Source organism: Xenopus laevis, chromosome 1L (genome assembly GCF_017654675.1).
Source record: "Xenopus laevis strain J_2021 chromosome 1L, Xenopus_laevis_v10.1, whole genome shotgun sequence".
Taxonomy (NCBI): domain Eukaryota; kingdom Metazoa; phylum Chordata; class Amphibia; order Anura; family Pipidae; genus Xenopus; species Xenopus laevis.
In genome coordinates, this window is record NC_054371.1 from 114,764,250 (window position 1) to 114,785,104 (window position 20,855).

The window sequence follows — 20,855 nt, forward strand, 5'->3', positions numbered from 1 at the left end:
AGATTTTTCGTGTTTTTGGCATTCAGGGAAATAACCCCCTTAGAGTCTTCTGCTATTGCAACTGTGCTTGCTATCTTTGTCATCTCCATAATAAACTAATAAATGGGTGGGATGCTACTGTCTTGGGAATATACCGGAACCAGAGATCAGTTGAGGTAGAAAGTGAAGATTATTGAAATCTGTGCAGATTCTGTACTCACAAGTGGCAGAATACAGAACAAAGAACAGGGTGGGGTTTTTATAGCATTTTACACAATAAGTTATGGCAAAGATATGCAAAAACATAAAAACAGTGTTGTGGGAACTGTATGTAAGCTTGGAGGAACCTTGAAGGCAGTCATACCATCCACTAAAGCCCCACAAGCATAAAACAATAGAACCATACACAGAAACTGATAAGACCCCACTCTGGAGATGTTACAGCCATTGGTCTACTCTCCAGCAAAGAAGGGGTAATCTGAAACCACTTCACTCTGTCCTTGATGGGTGAAACAGTACTGAGGACTACAGGGGGGCATGAATCTGCGAGTAGACTGTCTACACAAAGTCAGGCCTGCTATACAAATTTAACCATTACACTACTACACAATGTAATGCAAACCCAGGATTTTTTAATAATGTCCCTTCACTTCTTGACTTCCATGTGTATTCATTTTACACAGCGAATTTATAAAACCCATTAGTGTTTACATGATGCTACTAGAAAGTGAAGCCAATAAGAATTTTATTACAACAACGCATACAAAGATCGGGCATCCACCAGGCTGCAAATCTCTATGCGCTGCTATCCTTATAGTCTGTGTGACAGACATCCCCTCCCCCATGAGCTGCAATCCTTAGTTCTGTGTAACAGCCCCCTATGTGCTGTAATCCTAACTACAGTGTATGTGACAGCCCTGCTCCTCCCCGCCCCCAGTACAAGCTCAGCCAGCGCTCAGTTCAGCTCACACACCAACTCGCAGACACAGCAGGAGAAGATACATCCTTCTCCCCACATCCCTGTCCCTGAACTGGCAAGGGAAGCCCATTTAATCACTCATAAGGCAGACATCACACTTAGGGTTGCCAACTGGCCGGTAATTTAAAAATGATGCTTGATGCCAATGATATTAATAGGAAAAAGCGGCAAGAATAGAGGAAGGCCGGTATTTTTTTCCAGAAAAGGTGGCAACCCTAATCGCACTAAGTAAGGAATGCAGGGAACAAACTTCCGGTTTGTACCGGAAGGAGCCTGGAAAGGATGCACGGAAAGAGATCTGCAGCCTAATGGATGTATTATTGCTTTTTCTTTTGTCCTATTAATCCATGGTAATGTTATTTCTTCAAAAAACACTTGCCACATTGAAATTTCTGTATGATACCTGTTTAGAAGAGAGGTTTTTAATGTAAAATATGCTAATATTCCTTTAATCTGGCTTGTATTTTATTCAAGCAAGCCCTTTGACTTATTTGAGTTAGATGATCCTTTTTCATACTATAAGGTTGGACATTTGTATTTCTATTATGGGAATTATGATTCTCCTTAACAAATTAATGAGAGAAGGAATGTAGAATACATTATTTTAAAATGTTAACAATGGTATAAGCCTTGTTATGATTTTCTTTTTCTAAGGTTTCAGCACCTCCAAATAAGAATCACAGTTGTTACATGGACAGACCCAGAAACAGGTGTTCTGTTTTTCCTACCACCTCTGTAAGAGTTTTTAAAAATGGAGGAAATTACTTTGATGAAATTCTGTACCTGGAACAAGGATGAGATGAAAAATAAAATACTCACTGACAAGGTATCTATCTATCTATCTATCTATCTATCTATCTATCTATCTATCTATCTATCTATCTATCTATCTATCTATCTATCTAATAAAAAGTACATACTGTACAGAGAAAACTGTATGCATTCACCCAATAAAATGCAATCATTAACATTTCTGTAGTGGTGCAATTGTATGCTAAACTTATTGTTATCTATATAACAATTGTTTTTCATAAACTAAATAGGCAGTATCCCCCATTTTCAAGGGCTTGTGTGGAACATACTTATTGCTTACTGTTTTAAATCATGAAAAATATATGGTTTTGTTTAGATGTAAATATGTGATTTTGTTTAGATATCAGTGCATAGATAAGCCCCCAGCATAATGGACTTCTGCTAGCAAAACAGTCACAACAAAGGTGGAAGGACAGGGGTTGTTTACTATTTAATTACCTATATTGCAAGGCACAAAGAAGGTGGAGTAGCTTCAATTCCCCTGTTTATCTTGTTTAGCTCAAGTAACAACAAACACCATAGATTTTACACTAGAACTATTTGTTGCACTCATGTTGAACAAGGGGTTATAGTGCCTCTGTAAGCAAGATGCATATAGCTGTGAATGGGTATTACAAAACTACAGCAAAGATCCGGTTTGGACACCGACTATATGGTCCTCACCCAATTAGTTTGTATTTTTATTGTTTATGTATTTTTATACTGTTTATTTGTTTACCTAATCCCGAGCTAGGTATTTCAAATGCTCACACTACTGTGTGATGCTTCCATTTTATTGTTCTATTTTGTAAGTGTTAGTAAGTATAGATAGTAGTACTACAGATGTAGAACAGGAAGTTCATAAAAAAAAAAAAAATATGAACACCATGCAAATTGTCTTAGATACCGTAGTCTATATCTTACTAGACATTAACCCTCGATACCTTAATACTAGATGTAATCAATCATAAAATATATATATGTACATATACAGAGTCTGCATGTGATATATGTTCTGTATGCCCAGAAATCCAAATTTATATTTTTCAATGAATGCCATTCTAGCTGTATGTGATGATAATATGTATGGGTTTAAACTATGAAATATATTTTCTATAAATAGATTTCCTACCACATTCTCTGGGCTGTTATTTACAAATCTGTACTGTACTACTGTTTTTCCAAGTAGAATTGCTTAAATAATTTGAGTTCCTTCTAAAAATTCTAAAATAAACTACCAAAAGCTTGTGAAATTGTATATTTTATTTTCTCATTTTCCATGGACTACTAAAAATATTGGTAGACAGGCTGAGTGAGCAAGGTACCTTGATATTTTGTTTGTTTTATTGTTAGGATCCTGCTTCAGAAGAGCTACCTCAAAAAAGACGAAGAGGAAGACCAAAAGGAAGCAAAAATAAGGGTTTCTGTAGAAAGGTACAGAGTTCCAATAGAAAAATATTGAACATTTTCAGTATATCCAATCACTTATGATGCCACTGATTCTTTTTCTTACAATTGTAGATCTGTTTCATTTATGAGGAAACCAAAGTGTTCCGGCTGCTTTATAATTCTTATTATGGTTGTACATACATAAGGGGTGGAGCTCATAAAGCAAAGCTTATAAATTTGTTTGTTTGTCACTGTCAAGGGCATAATAACTAAAGGGTGAAAGCTAAAATTTCACCAAATATGAACATGCACCACATAATCGCCACTAAAAGTACAGTACAACAAGTTTTGGGTAATTAACTTCACATTGGTGGAATATATCTTCACATTGGCAAACATTCACATCTTATAACCAGGTGAAATATGAAACTGCAATTATAAAGACAGAGCAGTCACTTTTGCATCTCATTATTTAAACCCTTGCCCCATGATAATAAACCACATCTGTTATTTGTAAACCACATCTGTTATTTGTTTATGGGGTAAATTCTCTTTAAATTCCCAACTCTTTGTCTTAGTTGTGGGGATACGTAAATACTGTAATTATATTTAAATAAAACCTTGGTTAGTGAGAATATCTTGTCGACAACGTTTATGATACTCTTGACATCCCTAAATTCACTGTTTTTTATGTGGTAATATTATTGAGTTATATATGTATTTAGCAAATCTCCTTTATATCTGGTTATAATGCTGCCTGCATGGCTCTATTAAAAATAATTACCTTTGTTTTCAAGTTAGTGAATTTATTTGTAAAGAGAAAACCGAGCATACATACTTTTTAGAACAAATGAAAGAAACATAACTAATAGAAAGTATTTTTGGCAGGATCTGTATGGAAAAAGATATATTTTGTTTTGGAAAAATAATTCAGTGAATAAAAAAAGTGCTGTGGACACAGTACCCCTGTAAATTTATACAGAGAGACATATATGTATATGAATTGTAAAAGTGTTCATAATGCAATATAGTCTACCCGAATTTTCAGGAAAATAATTGGAGCAAATAAATGTTTAATTTCCTCATATACTAAAACATTTTTAGTAACAATAATATTTGAGAACTAGTGTTACCGTAACTGTAAGATTGATAAGTCACTGAATGATGAGCAAAGTACATTTATTATTATTTATTTCTATCATTTGATATTATGCATTATTAACATCTGCCCCACCTCAATTCAGCACTGGCTGTTTGGACCACTGTGTCCTCCTAGGGTGACGTGCAGCAGTAAAGATTATGTGCTGCCTTTTTCAAACACAAACTCTGGTCCACGTCAATCCATGTGTTTGTGTACTTGTTTCTTGAACTTCAACTCTTTCAAGACATTTAGATTGACATACTTTTGTGTTGCAGATACCCATAAAGTTTGAAGATGTGGCAGTTTATTTCAGTGAGGATGAGTGGAATTACTTGGAAGATAGACAGAAGAACCTTTACAGAAATGTCATGATGGAAAATTATTATAGTGTCAGCTCAATTGGTGAGAGAAATTTCAGACAGTCTACACAACCATGATATATTTTTTGTCTGCAAGGATAAGATTTCTTTCCCAATATGCTAATTTTCAATAACATCTATTACCTTATTGTACAGCAAATTTATATTTTTAAATATAGATAGATAATATATATTTATTAAAGGAGGGCTTAAGACCAAACAACAGTAATTTGTATTGTATTTGTGTTGAGGCATGTATTTTCTGTTTTTCTGTCTTATAGATTGCAGTGTATCTTAAGTTACATTACCTCACTCTTCCGGAGACCTTGCTTTTACTGGTGTGGCCTACTGAACTTATGTTGTGGCTTGACTAGGAATGCAGGGTTTGGATGTGCCAGCACCAATCTATCATTTTAGCTTATCAAGTGGAAAATATATGGTCTTCTATATAGCTCCTTATTACCAAAAAATAGTAAAATGCCATACATTTGTAATGTTAGTAATGTAAACATGCATGCAGATCTTAATATCAAATACTTATATCAGAACTCTTTTCCATATTGCTTTACAGGATGTGCAAAGGAAAAGCCAAATATTATTGTTAAAATTGAGCAAGGAGAGAAAACATATTTGGGTTATACACCTACTGAGAGAAGTAAGTAATAATCTTTGCTATTAACATTTTATTATTTTAGCAATATAAAAATCCTGGTGGTACCAAGCCAACAACACACTGTGCAGCTGTCCAGACATACGTTCACACCAAGAAAAGCATTGAAGATGTTTGAGCAACAGTAGCTACTGACACTGTGATTGAAGATGTAAAGGAAATAATTAGTAGTAGTAGATCTGGAGAGATGGAATATGAGGCTTAGCTTAGCAAAAGTATTTTTGGAAAGACAGAATTGGTAAAAAGGATGGAATGGAGAATCCCAGTAGTCTGTCAAATCAGTTGTAGTAGTGAGCTAGCTTTTGAGCAAGAACAGTGGATCAGTGCTGATATTGATTTTTATTGATTGAAGTTCTTATAAATGCAAAGAAGTTTTTTAATTGTGAGGGTAAATCAGTGGAATATTAACCAGGGGAAAATAAACTAAACCAAAACTGAGAATAATATCAGGCTAGGAAATAACATACTGTGAACAGTAACTTTGCACAGGATTAGGGCAGTGAGATGTAGAAATTTAAGGGCAGGGGTGTTATTATTAGTAGTCTTTCGGGTGCATGCATGTTGAGGTAAAATATGATTTCTTGCATGGATTGTTTTTTTTTCACAAACATTCTGTTTAAATCCACTACTTTACTTTTTGTGGATTACAAAAAGTGGGAGAGAAATGCAAGAAATGCAGTAAAACATGAACAAGATTAAGATCATTATCAAATCTTCCTCCAATGACATGCATGGATAAAGGTAAATAAATATGCCTGTCGTCGTGTAAAGATTAGTGAGAGAATAGATTTTACAAGACTGGCTTTACGTGCTACGAGCAGTTGTTAGAATAGGATCAATATTTTCTTATCACTAAAAGTGCCTTATTTTGGGGCTGCTAGTTCTAAAAAATATATTTTCTAATGAACAAAGAGAAGGGTGAACTGGCCCTTGTTGACTAAAAGGTTAACTTTGACCCTTTAAACCAAATATATAAATTTCACTTCCCCTTTTTATTTATATCAGTTGTCCTCATAAAATGCAAGTTACTGTGTGTATGCACTGCTCTTTGGTTCCTAAATAACTTTTACTACTTTGCATATTTTCCTTTCAGCAAAATATGTTTCAATGCTGCGCAATGCTAGAAGAGATCATCCTTTAGAAATCCAATCGTCAAGCTGGGGCTTGAAAAATGATAAAATGCACCAGTATTTCCCCAAAGAAGAACAGTGCAAGAGAAGGGAGAGAAGGGTAAATGTTGTGAAGATATTACCTCAGAAATGTGAACCTTCTCACCCTCCACAAGTGACAGAAGCCAAGTCAAGCCAACACAAATGTGCTGTGGAACAATTATATAGTCAAAAGAAGGGGTTTAATACAATAAATCCAGAAAACAACAAAAATATTCAAGAAAATGAAAGCCGGAGTTTTCTTGATGAAGATGATGATGATGAGAAGGAGGAAAATGGTGGTGATGATGATAATGATGATGATAATGATGATGATAATGATGAAGATTATGTGGTTAATACAAGTGGCAAAAGAAAAAAGCATTATATATGTAATCAGTGTGGGAAAAGCTTTGGTCGCAGCTCAGTCCTTCGGAGACATCAAAGAGCTCACTCGGGTGTAAAACCATACCTTTGCACTGAATGTGGAAGAAACTTTCTCCAAAAATCCCAGCTCATTGAACACCAACGAACTCACACAGGGGAAAAACCATATGCGTGTCCTGAATGCAACAGAACATTTAGCGTCAGTTCACATCTTGTCCAGCACAGAAGAATTCACACAGGAGAAAGGCCTTACGTTTGCTCAGAATGTGGAAAAAGTTTTATTCGGGGTTCAGATCTTGTCCAGCACCGGAGAACTCACACAGGTGAAAGACTTTTTGCTTGTACAGAATGTGAAAAAAGGTTTACCCATAAATCAGCCCTCCGCCAGCACCGTAGAATTCACTCTGGGGAGAGGCCATATTGTTGTGATAAATGTGAGAAAAGCTTTAATCATAGCTCACACTTAGTAAGACATATGCGCACTCACACTGGAGAGAAGCCTTACAAATGCACAGAATGTGGGAAAACCTTCACTGATAGTTCACATCTGATTAATCACCAGAGAACACACACTGGTGAGAAACCTTATGTTTGCAATGAATGTGGAAAAAGCTTCACTTACAAAGCAGGTCTTATACTACATAAAAGAACCCATACAGGAGAGAGACCATATATTTGTAACAAGTGTGGGAAAAGCTTTAAAGGGAGCACTCACCTTTTAAGACATATGAGGATTCACACAGGGGAAAGGCCATACGCATGTTCTGAGTGTGGGAAAACATACACTGACAGTTCTCATTTGGTCAGTCATAAGAGAAAACACACAGGAGAAAAACCGTATCCCTGTTCCATATGTGGAAAATGTTTTGCTATGAAAGCACACCTTACACAACACCAAATTATTCACACTGGAAAGAAACCCTATGAATGTACTGAGTGCGGAAAAAACTTCACTTGGTACACTGCATTAATCCAGCATCAGCGAACTCATGTCGGAGAGAGGCCGTATAAATGCAGTGAATGTGGAAAAGGATTTGCACAGAAATCTACCCTTTCTGTTCATAAAAGGACTCACGGGGGACAGTTGGCCATGTTGTGCAATATATAATATCAATGTGTTATTTATAGTTCCTTAGATAAGATAAATTGCCCCAAAGCTGTTGTTTTTTAAACCAATGATGACACAACCACTAGTCAACTAAACGTCAGTTTTTTGTATGAACACAAGTGAAATACAATTATATAGAATGCTATTCTTGTCATACATATAAATTGATTTTATTTGTGCCAGTGGATTTCGTTTTTAAAGGGGTTGTTCGTCTTTGAGTTGCCTTTTAGTGTGATGTAGAGAGTGATATTGTGAGACAATTTTAATTGGTTATCATTTATTATTATTTGTGATGTTTGAGTTATTTAGCTTTTTATTCAGCAGGTCTCCAGATTGTTATTTCAGCAATTGGGTTTTTAGGGTCCAGATTAACCAAACAACCAGACACTGATTCGAATAGGAGAGGACATGAATGGAAAGGAGGAATCAATAGTAGCAATAACAATACATTTGTAGCCTTACAGAGCATTTGTTTTATATATAGCATCAGTGACCCCCATTTGAAAGCTGGAAAGAGTCAGAAGAAGGCAAATTATATAAAAATAATGAAGTTAAAAGTTGCTTAGAATTAGCCATTCTGTAATTTACTAAAAGTTTACTTAACGGTGAAAAACCCCTTTAACTTGTAACTTTGAACCATAATTGTACCATGTAGCCATCAAAGCATGTCAATATATATCGGGAAAATATATAATAGTTAAAAGTAGATATTTAATATTTATTGACTTAATTATATGTGCAGTAAATTACTTTTTCTGTTATTTATTTGTTGGTTTTACACTAAAGTATTAAACAGGTAAATCCCTCAGTTTTCCTGTGAATTTATAAAACCTTAGCAGGGAACAAACATATTGTGTGCCATAAACTTTTTAACAGATTGCCATCCAAGTGCAGACTCACTATCGATGTCGTCTTGCTGTGATCCTCTCTCAGCGATCATGTACATGTGCAAAGCTGTACTCCGAGATTGAGGTAACCAAATGTCAAATGAAGAATGATGCTTTCAAAATCAAGGTCACACAATGCTCCACAGCACATTCTTTTGACACAAACACAGAAGTACCTTCATGGCAGTAGCAAACATCTCTGGGTTACATATGAAAAAAAAATGGAAAAATGTGTTGTCTAGCATCATGTGATTATATTGACTTACCTGAAACCCGGGCCGGTGCTCCTGTCAGCAGAAAACTGCACTAGCCCGGGTTATACCAGTGAGCACCACGGAGTGCTTCTCTTCCACTTTCTTCACGCGGCTACGCTTGGGCAATAGAACAAAAACTTTCGACGGCAGACGGCACTTCTGAAAAAAGAGGGTTTATTGGAAATCCTGCTGGAATACACCTAACGCGTTTCGGGAGTTATCCCTTAATCATAGGACCTATGATTAAGGGATAACTCCCGAAACGCGTTAGGTGTATTCCAGCAGGATTTCCAATAAACCCTCTTTTTTCAGAAGTGCCGTCTGCCGTCGAAAGTTTTGTCGTATACACAGTGGGGTCACTGTCTGACTGTGCACCTGATTAGAGGGGAGAGCGGTGAGCTAGTGCGGCCCTTCCCTTTTGTTTGCCTATCAATAGAACAAAAAACCTAACTTTAACTAAAAAGTTGGCTATTTCGTTCAACAGGTAAGTCAATACAATCACTTGGGGGTGCCTACGATTTGGCACCGCCAATTGTAGGATGCCTTTTCTTCACCTTTAAACATAATGCTTGACAACAATAAATTTCATGTAGAGCTGTTGTACTAACAATGCTTGGGCTTCTTTAAGAGGGAATATTGATTGTTACAAATTCATTTTTATAGAGAATGCTGTCAAAATAAAATGGGATGAAAATGGAACCACTGAAATTTATGTGAAATTGTTATTCTCAGATGATATCATATGATAATAGTGGCAGTGCAATGCAGTTTACCACAACCTTGATCAAGGTTTGAGATAATTTGCATAGTGCGGGCATAACACCAAACAGGAGCAATAGTAGGTTCAGCATATCTACTGATGGGGAGGGGGGGCAGAGTCGGACTGGCCCACAGGGATACCAGGAAAATTCCTGGTGGGCCCAGATGTCAGTGGGCCCTCTTGCTTCTAAATATTTGGTCTATTTCATAGCCATTCCCATTCCTATGAGAACAAAGAGACAAAATAGTTGAATAATAGATTATAGCATGTAAAGAAAAGAGACTAGGAGAAAAGAGGCCGAGTGAGGACAGGAATTATAATAGTACTGAGAGTGGGCCCCTGATCTAAGGTCTTTTGGTGGGCCCCTGGTCTAAAGTTTTTGGGTGGGCCCCTGGTGTTCCAGTCTGACACTGCTATCTGCTGCTGCTCAGTTCTTGTTTTTAAAGGATAACAATACTACACCAATATTACTATACTATATCCAACCATATCCACTCATTTACTGAGATATCTTTCTCCAGTAGTTGCCGTTTGGATAAGAAGCCTCTTCTCCGTAAATGTGGAACTACATTTGAGACGTCAGGCTTTTGAATTTATTTCTAAATCCGGTACTGCTTAATTGTTCATGCTGTTTCATTTCATACTATGTAAATGCATTTTCTCTGCGTGTATGCCATGTGCTTTATATATGTATATCACTATGGGACATAAATCAAGGCAAACAAATTCAATCCACATGAGTAGTAGTTGTATGTGTTCTGTAAGAAGGTTTTTTTTTTTAAAAAAGGCTAACACTTGAACAAATACCTCAAAACTGAGTTGGCCAGTGGTGGAAAAGACAATTTCCTCTTCAGGTTGGAAATGTAATCTGATCACAAAGCAGCGTCTAACCAATGCACACCCATAAAATAATACTAAACAAATCAGATGGTATGCCAAATATAATGCTTTGTATCAAAAATATTGTACTTATACAACAGTATAAAGTGCAATCAATGATAAAATATACATACTTCCCAAATGGCAAAATGTAGAGAAGTAAAGCAGACACATTAGTAACAGAGAAAATACCCTAACATTTAGGAGCTAAGTACTTTCTCAAGAGGATTCTGATATAAAGTGAACAATCAGGCATTGCATGTACATGGCTATTGTGATATTGCTTTCACCTTCGCTGACATCACATCAGGGCTCATGACTTATAATATGCACTTCTAAATCAGCACTGGGAAGGGGGTGGAGTAACTGACCAGAATAAACTATTATAAATGATACATCAGGTGAGACATTTCTTATATTTGACCCTGCTGAGCAGAATCCCTGAGTTTTATTGAAGGCATTTGTTGCTAATATTTCACAGTTGCAGTTGAGAAATGTATCAACAGATATAGCAAGTTGTAACAGTTCAAAATCTGTGCCTGGATTACTGAATTGCCAAACCAGAACACCAGAGACAGGAACATTACATTTTATACTTCAATTTTTGAAAAAGGTAAAAAAATAAAACATGTAAAGCAATTGGAAAAAAAAAAATTTTTGTCTGGTAAACAAGCTGAAAACAACTTAACTGAAAAATATGCTTGGGGGTGAACAGCCCCCTTCAAAGGTGGCATGTTTATTCCAGGACGGTAAGGAATCTTGCCACATCTCTGTAAGGCAAGAATTTCACTACCTATAAGTTCTTATTGTTCATTGTCAGCAGGGATCTAACAGCATATATTTGTTTATAAAAGACTTCTATCCTATAGTCAAGGTGCAAATCAAAATGTTCAAAATATGCTGTTATTGAATATGATATACTATGATTTAGCCTAGTGCTCTGCTACACAACGCTTGCCATTCTAACAGTGCATAGTAACTTACAGTGTAAGTTTAGTTACTTATTAACCTTCATTATAATTACTACTACAGCACATTCAGGGAAATAGCCATTTACATATAGAAGCTACATTATTGTGGAATGGTGTTTTTTCGTAGAATAGTTTGGCTAAACATGTGATAATGTCATTGAGCTCCCCTTAGAAGGATGGAGACTTCACCACTATCAGCAGGATTAACCTTTTGTTATGGATAAAGTAGACAGTAAGCATTTGTTCATTTGGTGTGCTTACAGTAGGAATAACAGTTGGTATATTTTAAGGTTGATGAAAGGAACCATGGTTATGTGTGTTTGGTATAATTACATTTCCTTAACATTTGAAAAACTGAGATTGATATAATTGATACTGCCCTGCAAAATGAGCAAGTGAAAATTTTCATCATGCCCACTTTGTAGCCACATTAAAAAATACCATGGGAAGTGAACAAAAGCACACACCTTTTTACATGATCGAACAACAGACACACTATGGCCCTAAGCATTCCATGACAGATACAGTGGAAACCTCTCAAATATTGAACACTCTTCTCCAAGTGGCTATGTTTTATATATTATGGGGAGCAACATTAAAGTCTAATCTCGTTACACTGATGAGCCAGTAAGAAAATTGAGATCTAGGACTGTTGGCTGGGGGTCTAAAATCAGGACTATCCTGACAAAAGGGGGACACTTGGGAGGTATGTAGTTACAGCATTTGTTTAAAGGAGAACTAAACCCCTTTGGTGCTAAAATCCCTCCCCCCTCACCTGTGTTTCCCCACCTCCCTCCTCCCCCATGGCCTACCTTCCCCCCCCGGCAAATTCCCCCAAGTTGTTACTTACCCCTCGGTGCAGGACCTGTCCACGGAGTTCACAGGCGCCATCTTCTCCCATGCGGTTTTCTTCCTGGATTGCCCGGCGTTTGGCGGCGCATGCACAGTAGGAATATTTGCTGGTTCAGTTCTACTGCGCATGCGCCGAAAGTCACAAAGTTTTCCGATTTCTCTTTTCGTAACTTTTGTGACTTTCGGCGCATGCGCTGTAGAGCTGAACCAGGCAAATACTCCTACTGCGCTGCCAAACGCTGGGCAATCCAGGAAGATGACCGCATGGGAGAAGATGGCGCCTGTGGACTCCATGGACAGGACCTGCGCCGAGGGGTAAGTAGCAACTTAGGGGCATTTGCCCGGGGGGGAGGTAGGCCAGGGGGGAGGAGGGGAAACACAAGGGAGGGTTTTAGCGCCAAAGGGGTTGACTTCTACTTTAAGGGATGTTTAGCTAGGGTTGCCACCTGGCCAGTATTTTACCAGCCTGGCTGGTAAAAATGATGGCTGATCCCAATGTTGTTAATAGGGGAAAAAGATAAATATATAGGAAACCAGTTTAGCAATTTCACTTAACTTTTTTTTTTTTTACGTTAAACTATCATTCTCTGAGGATAATGTATTACACCAAGGCCAGAGTATAATGATCCTTATTGATGAGCATATGAATGCACACCAACTGGCTAAATTCAGGGCTCCTGAGTCTTAAAGCATGAGTCCAGAAGTTGCCCTAAATATGCCCCTCCCAAAATACTACATCTGTTATTAACGAGCAGTAATCATTATTCTGGTATTCCTTGAAATAAACAGAGGAAAATTGATTTATTTTGGTTAATAGTTTTTGTTTTCTGACAACACAGCTCATCTCTCTCCCAACAATGCAACGTTGTGCGTCATTACGCTTATATATGTAAAGTCGGGAAAACCACAGTCTCGCGAGATTAACCTTGTGACGTCGGGATTTAGCTGTCAATCTGGATTTAAGGAGCTGGACTTGAAAGGTGTTACGGAACGTATAAAATGCGATCAGGGACTGTAGGCTGTGTAAAGAAAATGATGCGACGAACGGGACTGTTGGGCGGTATGTAGTTATAGGCTGACAAAAGCATGAAGGGAAATGTTTGCATTTGCTGTAGATACAGGTAGATAGAAGGGGACTTGTACAGTTTGATATGATCACTTGTTATAAGTGGAAGGAGTTGCAGAGAGTGTCCTCCACGGAGCAGTGAAGTTCAGAGCTCAGAATTGAAGAGATTGAGGCTACTCAGTGGCTGAAACCTCCTTCCATATCTGCATTCACAAAAGATTTCCTACTCTATTAATTTGTGTACCTCAATCCTAACGCTTATCCCATACAAAGAGGGACAACATTTTTGACCACGCCCATTTTTGTGGCCACACCCCTAGTTACCATGTTCATTTTACAGAACTTGCAACGCAGAAAGTGATTTCATTCACAAACCAGAAAGGACCAACTGCAAGGAAATAAGTTGTGGCTGCTAGTCAGTGACCAGGTTAATGGCTAACTAGTGGGGTGGGTAGGCAACACCTCTATGTCACCTGTCCTTATGTACAGTACTGCTCTACCAGTCCTATGCCCAGTATAACTGGACTGGAGGGGTACGCTGGCATCCTGCATGGCTGGGTATAGTGTGTGCCCCTCCCCCCAGTTCACCCAGAAAATCTACCCCTCTTTTAGAAATGGGTAACCCTGTGAGTTCCAGAGCCCAGCAGCTGGTATATAACTGTATAGGGGGGAGAGGGTAACCCTGTGGGTGCCAGTGGCCAGGGTGAGGTCGGGTGAGCATTAAGCAGTCGGGACTCATCTGAATGTGGACGGCTCTCTCTTCCAAGGGGACAGTTCGGTGGTTGTGGCAGTGGGTCCGGCACTGGTGGCAGATGAGCCTGGACTGGGGGTAACAGAACTAGAGGAGTTGCTGCCCGTGTTCCCGGACAGGTGCCTGCTGCTTGCGGCTCCACTGTGCCCAGCTGTGCGGGGATCATTCCAAGTTCACCAGGCTCCTCTTCTGGGCCCCCCTGGCTGATCTCCTGCTCGTTCGAGATCCACTCTCCTACCCAGGGCTCCCCGTGTCCCTCCTGCCCGATTCTTGCCCACGTCTGGGACCGCGACAAATCACAGTGGCCCCTAGTGCCGAGAAAACCCAGAAGAAGTGCCGGAAGAGGATCCGAACCTGCAAGATATCTTTACTTATTATCCGGGACAGGCAGGCAAAATTGGACTGTCCCGCGTAATGCGGGACAGTTGGGAGGTATCCTATTCTGAGTGACCTTCCAGTGTCATCAGATTCAGCTCCCCATAGACGCGACGATTCTTCTTGCTGAACGACCGATTTTAGGGAAGCCGGACCGATCCTTCGAAATTATCGTGCGGTTAGTGGGATTCGAACGATCGTACATCTTACGATTTTTCGGCCGACATCTGTCAGGAAATTGATCGGCCAGCTCAAAAAATCTTTGTCGGCCCCAGTGCAATCTATCTATGTTTGCAGGGCCAAGCAGGCAGCTCCCCTTTGTTTTCCTGGCAAATTGGTCTTTTTAGTTGATGGTAAATTCGTACGATCGTTCTGAAAAGATCGTGGTCTCACGATCAGGATCTGATCTTTTAAAAATCTCAACATCTATGGCCAGCTTAAGACTGGGCTAACTTTAGTGTGGAGTGCCACAGTGTCCTGCAAATGTGTGTATATCAAGGAATAGCACCCACTCAAATGTGACTGGGTGCAGCAGGCAAAATATTATTGTAAAATCCAATAAAGATGAGATATCACAGGATGTTTCTTATGGAATTTTTTTTTTCTTGTTCCCATTTGATATGTATTCATAAAATCACAGAAATTAAGAGTAAAATTACCACACGAGATTTGTACGAGACATACAATCAGCCCAACCATAGAACTAATCACTGTCTATATCCTTTCTATCGTGTGCATTAGAATCTGCAATAAACTGCTGATAGAGCAAGGGGTTAGCTGCCTATATCCTGGGCCAGTGTGAAGTAGCTAGTCATGTACCCATAGTAAGTGGATGGCCCAAAATATTCCTGTTGGTTCCGAGAAGACAAAAGGCCAGTGGTTAGGAGAATCTCTCATTCAAAACAGTAGAAAAGCGTATGAGATTTTAAGTAATATCCCTTTGTGCTATTCCAACATGCTCCATAAGAGAAACAAAATTCTCAGTAATTATTATATCACTCAATAAAGCAGTGAAAGCAATACAATTACTAGGAAACAATCAGATCCATCTTTTTTGGGGGGGGTATTAGATAAATATCCAATGAATGAGTCGGCTAATTACGAGTACTAAGATAGCCACACTGTGCTGGTTGTCTATTGCCATGTGCCACAGTTTACTGGTTGAACATAGTGATCTACTTATCATATCTTAAGGCTTATGGTTAGATTTGCACTCCCTTTTACCCTTACCTTTTTAATTTCATGCAGTTTGTGTAATTATTGGTAATCTGTTTCCATTGTAAATGTATACAGGTATAGGATCCCTTATCCGGAAACCCGAAATCCAGAAAGCTCTGAATTATAGACTCCATTCTATCCAAATAATCCAAATTTTTAAAAATGATTTCCTTTTTCTCTGTAATAATAAAATAGTAGCTTGTACTTGATCCCAACTAAGATATAATTAATCCTTATTGTAAGCAAAACCAGCCTATTGGGTTTATTTAATGTTTAAATGAATTTCTAGTAGACAAAAGACATGAAGACCCAAATTACGGAAAGATCCGTTATCCGGAAAACCCCAGGTCTCAAGCATTCTGGATAACAGGTCCTATACCTGTATAATCTTTCTGAATTCAGTGAATGGAGTTAGAGAGCTGGGCAGAGCCAGTCTCAAGAAGCTGTGGTCTTTTAGACTGTGGACTGTAGACTTGCCATGTGGGACCTCAAACATCTTTCTGCATTCACACCACCACAGAGACTAACTTGTAAAAATAGGGAAACGCCAAACTCCTTATCTGCATTGCTAGTTGTGGTCAGCTACATCAGATAGGCCCACCCACTCTTTATAGTTTGTTCAGCTGCAAGGGATACTTTCAGCAAATGTTGCTCTATAAATTGCTGGTTCTGCTTCAAGCAATACTGACACATTCCAATCCAAAGCTGTAAGAATGTGCCAGTATTAATTAAAAGAATGAACGTGATATTTTTTTTACCAACAGTACCCCAAAACACCCCTAACCTATCGGTACTTACTGTAGCCGACATTGAAAATGCATCATAGCAGTCGCACTGGAGGAAGCGCTGGGATCTTTCGATAGGCTAGAACAGTGATCCGCAAACCTTTGGATGTTGCTCCAAGTGGCCTCAAAGCAGGTTCTTATTTTTTAATTCATTTCTTGGAGGCAAGTTTTGTTTGCATAAAGCCAGGTGTACTGTCAAACAGAGCCTCCTGTAGGCTGCCATTCAACATAGGGGCTAGTATATAGCCAATCCCAGCCCATATTTCACACCCCCAGGAACATTTTGCATTATTGAGTTTCTCCCCAACTCTTTTTACATTTGTGGCTCACATGTAAAAAGGTTGGGGACCTCTGGACTACAGTTTTCATTGTACTCCAGCCTATAGTAGGATTGCTCCACCCTCATATCAGACAGAAGGGAAAAAAATGTACACAGGCTATTGTCTAGCACAGGGATCCCCAACCTTTTGAACCTGTGAGCAACATTCAGAAGTAAAAGGAGTTTGGGGAGCAAAATTAGCATGAAAAATGTTCTTGGGGTGCCAAATAAGTGCTGTGATTGGCCATTTTCTAGCCCCTATGCGGATTTTCAACCTACATTGAGGCTCTGGCAGTGCATCTGGTTTTTATATAACCAAAACTTGCCTCCAAGCCACAAATTCAAAAATAAGCTCCTGCTTTGAGGCCACTGGGAGCAACATCCAAGGGGTTGGAGAGCAACATGTTGCTCACGAGCTACTGGTTGGGGATCACTGGTCTAGCAGTTTTGACACATTCCTTCGAATTTTCATAAAAATGCGTTCGTATTTCAAAACAAAGAGAAAAAGCAACGGCTTTTTTGTGATCATTTACTACCACTGGAAACTGAGCATCAGTTTATAGGATATTCATGGCTTTTGTGTATTATATTTTTAATAGATTTGATGTCTCATCAAAGAGTAACTACTATGTCAAAAAATGAACATTTTGCCATATGTTTGTTTACAGGGTACTCGTTGGTTGCTGTTCATTTAAAGTGAAAATCGATGCCACCTTACCAGATCTAGCCTAGAAATGGAGGAAAACCATAATGATGAAGATAATGCTAGAGCTGCTTCAGAAACCAGCAACAAACAGCCAGCCTATGGTAGAAGTTCCAGTGAAGTATCAAATTCACCAGTGTCTCAAGAAGAAGGAAATCTTCCAGGGCAGAGTGAAAACACTGACCGTGAACTCCTGGAAACACCAGATTTGTTTGATGATGCCACTGCTGCCGGTGATGATGCTGATGATGATGATGAAAGCTTAACTGGGGAAACAGAAAAGAATGATATTTGCAAGAAAGTGCTGGCAAAATATATGTGTATGGTTTGTGGCAAAATATTTTATAGGAAACCAGATTATACAGTGCATCAAAGAACACACACTGGAGAGAGACCGTATTCTTGTACTGTTTGTGGCAAAAGGTTTACGCAAAGCTCCAGCTTAGCTCGGCACCTTCGAGTTCACTCAGAAGTAAAACCTTTCATGTGCACAGACTGCGGCAAAAGCTTCAGCCAGAATTCTCATCTGGTTACACATCAGAGAATTCACACAGGTGAACGGCCCTATAGTTGCAATGAATGTGGAAAATCCTTTAGCGGAAGCTCAAATTTGGTGAAGCACAAAAAGGTTCATGCAGGAGAGAAATCTTGGCACTGCCCAGGATGCGGAAAAAGCTTTACTTGTAGCTCACAGCTCCGCACACATCTTCGGGTACACACTAACGAAAAACCGTATGCATGTGAAATATGTGGGAAATGTTTCAGCAGTAGTTCTAATTTGGTAACTCATCAGAGAGTTCATACTGGAGTGAGACCTTATAGTTGCACAGAATGTGGAAAGAGATTTACTCAGAGCTCAAGCCTTGTAGTTCACTGGAGAGTCCATACAGTAGAGAAGCTGTTTACATGTTCAGACTGTGGAAAAAGCTTTAGCCATAATTCACTTCTCGTCAAGCACCAGAAAACTCACACTGAAGAGAGACCCTTCGTTTGCATGGAGTGTGGGAAGGGTTTTACCGGCAGCTCAGCTCTTGTTAGACACCAGAGAGTCCATACAGAGGAGCGGCCTTATACGTGTAGTGAATGTGGGAAGAGGTTTAAGGACAAGTCAAGCCTTGTAAGACACAGTAGAGTACATAGTGAAGAAAAGCCCTACATGTGTGCTAGCTGTGGGGAAACTTTCAATAATGACTCTAATCTTTTAGAACATCTAAGGACCCATACAGATGAAGAGACTGTAACAAATTAATGTTTTGATTTGGGCATTTCTCTCATTCCCTTTAATTCAGTTGTTAAAAACACAAGAGTTGATCTTGACATAATTGCACAGTAGAGGAAAGGAAACAAAGTAGAATGGAACGACAATAAATATCCTCTCTAAATCCCACTATTGTCTTCTCAGTTCAGTTTTAATGAACTTGGAAATATATATATTCACCACTGCTTCTTTTCCAATTTAAATTGCACTCTTTATTTTTAAATGCAAGCTTGTCTCTATATTGATGTGATCTGTTCCATATAGTAGATCAGTGTTGGTATCAAGAATGGAAATGTTATTAATCACAAATGTCAGACATGTAGCTGCATTGAAGATTAACTCAATGTACGTCTGATAATTAGATAAATATATGCTGAACTGGATGGATTAGTGAATCCATATTACCAACTGCTCCTAAAAAGTGTTGTTTAAAAAAATATTTATTTTAAATGAGCCTATGAAATTGACATATAGTTATATTTAAGTGATAAACAACTAAATATTTAAATGACCAGCAGCCCCATATTGGCTGTAATTCAATGCCCACAGGTTTGAGAATCTTTATTGAACCATTAAATATGGCTGACCCTAGTATAGTGCTGAACAAATTAGTGTAACCCCCCCCCCCTTCCCACAATGTTAACAGCTTCTTTGAAATCTTTAGATACCTGCCACTCTGGTTGTTAAAAGGTTAACAGTAAGGCTGCAGCATTGATAGCATTGCTGGTTCCCATAGAAACTCATCTTTAGCTATCTGATCCTAATTTTTTCTCCTAACCACCTCTCCTGAGCTCAGTTTAACCATTACACTGCTCAACCTCAGCAGAACTTTTTTTCAAAGTATCTTGTGCCTGTGTAAAGCTGCATTTTGCATTGCATGAACTTTACAGCATACGTGTCCTGTTTGCAGATGTCAATGTTACTGATGATGTGTCAGAGGGAAAATGGCCGCCAGGTGAAAGCTGCTATTTGTTTTAGGAAAATGTGATGGCGCTGGCAAATGAAAGGGGTGTATGCATTACAAATGATATGGCTTGGGTGGGGAAGATATGCCCAACTTATATGCATAATAGTAAAATGTAGGTCTAAGCAACTTTTCAGTTGGCCTTCATTTTTTCTTTTTTATAGTTTTTGAATTATTTGCCTTTCTCTTCTGACTCTTTTCAGCTTTTAAATGGGGATCATTGAACCCCACTAAAAGCCAAATGCTTTATAAGGCTACAAAGGTATTGTTATTATTACTTTTTATTGCTCATCTTTCTTTTCAAGCCCTCTCCTATCATATACCAGTCTCTGATTCATATCAGTGCATGGCTGCTAGGAAAATTTGGACCCTAACAACCTGATTGCTGAAATTGCAAACTGCAGAATAAAAAGCCAAATAACTCAAAAACTTCAAATAAAAACCAATTGCAAATTGTATCAGAATATTACTTTCTACTAAAAGTTAATTTAAAGGTGAACAAATGTGTTAAATCTATAATGACCATCATAGGCCACTGTATATGTTATTGCTGTCATGTTGTGCTGGAGTACCAGACTGGGGGAATTTCTTTGATGTGCTTGTTTGGTGGAAAACCAATAAGATAACCTATAATATTGTTATTTATTTTTGTTACATGTATAAATGCAGATGATAGTTTCTCACTTTAATGTGAAACATAGGTAGTTATTTTCCTGTAGTAAGTAATAAGATTATACATTAAGAAATAAGATTATACATTATATTTTTTTTCTGTTCTGTGTTGCTGCACTGATCCAGGGACATAAAAATGACATGAACATTTCAAAAGATCTGGTTTTTGCCCTTCGGCTTCTGTGAACT

General features: G+C 38.4%; 1 protein-coding gene across 5 annotated transcripts in view; it reads left to right on the forward strand.

The window, feature by feature from the left end:
• Nucleotides 1-20,338, forward strand: part of LOC108713124 (zinc finger protein 883) — a 35,502-nt gene extending 15,164 nt beyond the window's left edge. For 3 of the 5 annotated variants that reach the window (XM_041562269.1, XM_041562272.1, XM_041562274.1), the window contains exons 2-6: nucleotides 1,613-1,784; nucleotides 3,104-3,184; nucleotides 4,556-4,682; nucleotides 5,211-5,294; nucleotides 6,403-8,757. In XM_041562269.1, coding sequence (XP_041418203.1) covers nucleotides 1,710-1,784; nucleotides 3,104-3,184; nucleotides 4,556-4,682; nucleotides 5,211-5,294; nucleotides 6,403-7,952 — 1,917 coding nt within the window. In that variant the 5' untranslated portion in view covers nucleotides 1,613-1,709 and the 3' untranslated portion in view covers nucleotides 7,953-8,757. Of the gene's footprint in view, nucleotides 1-751; nucleotides 1,309-1,612; nucleotides 1,785-3,103; nucleotides 3,185-4,555; nucleotides 4,683-5,210; nucleotides 5,295-6,402; nucleotides 8,758-18,147 lie in introns of those variants that run through there. The other 2 variants (XM_041562275.1, XM_018255900.2) reach the window with 2 other exon arrangements.
• The last annotated feature ends 517 nt before the right edge of the window (nucleotides 20,339-20,855 follow it).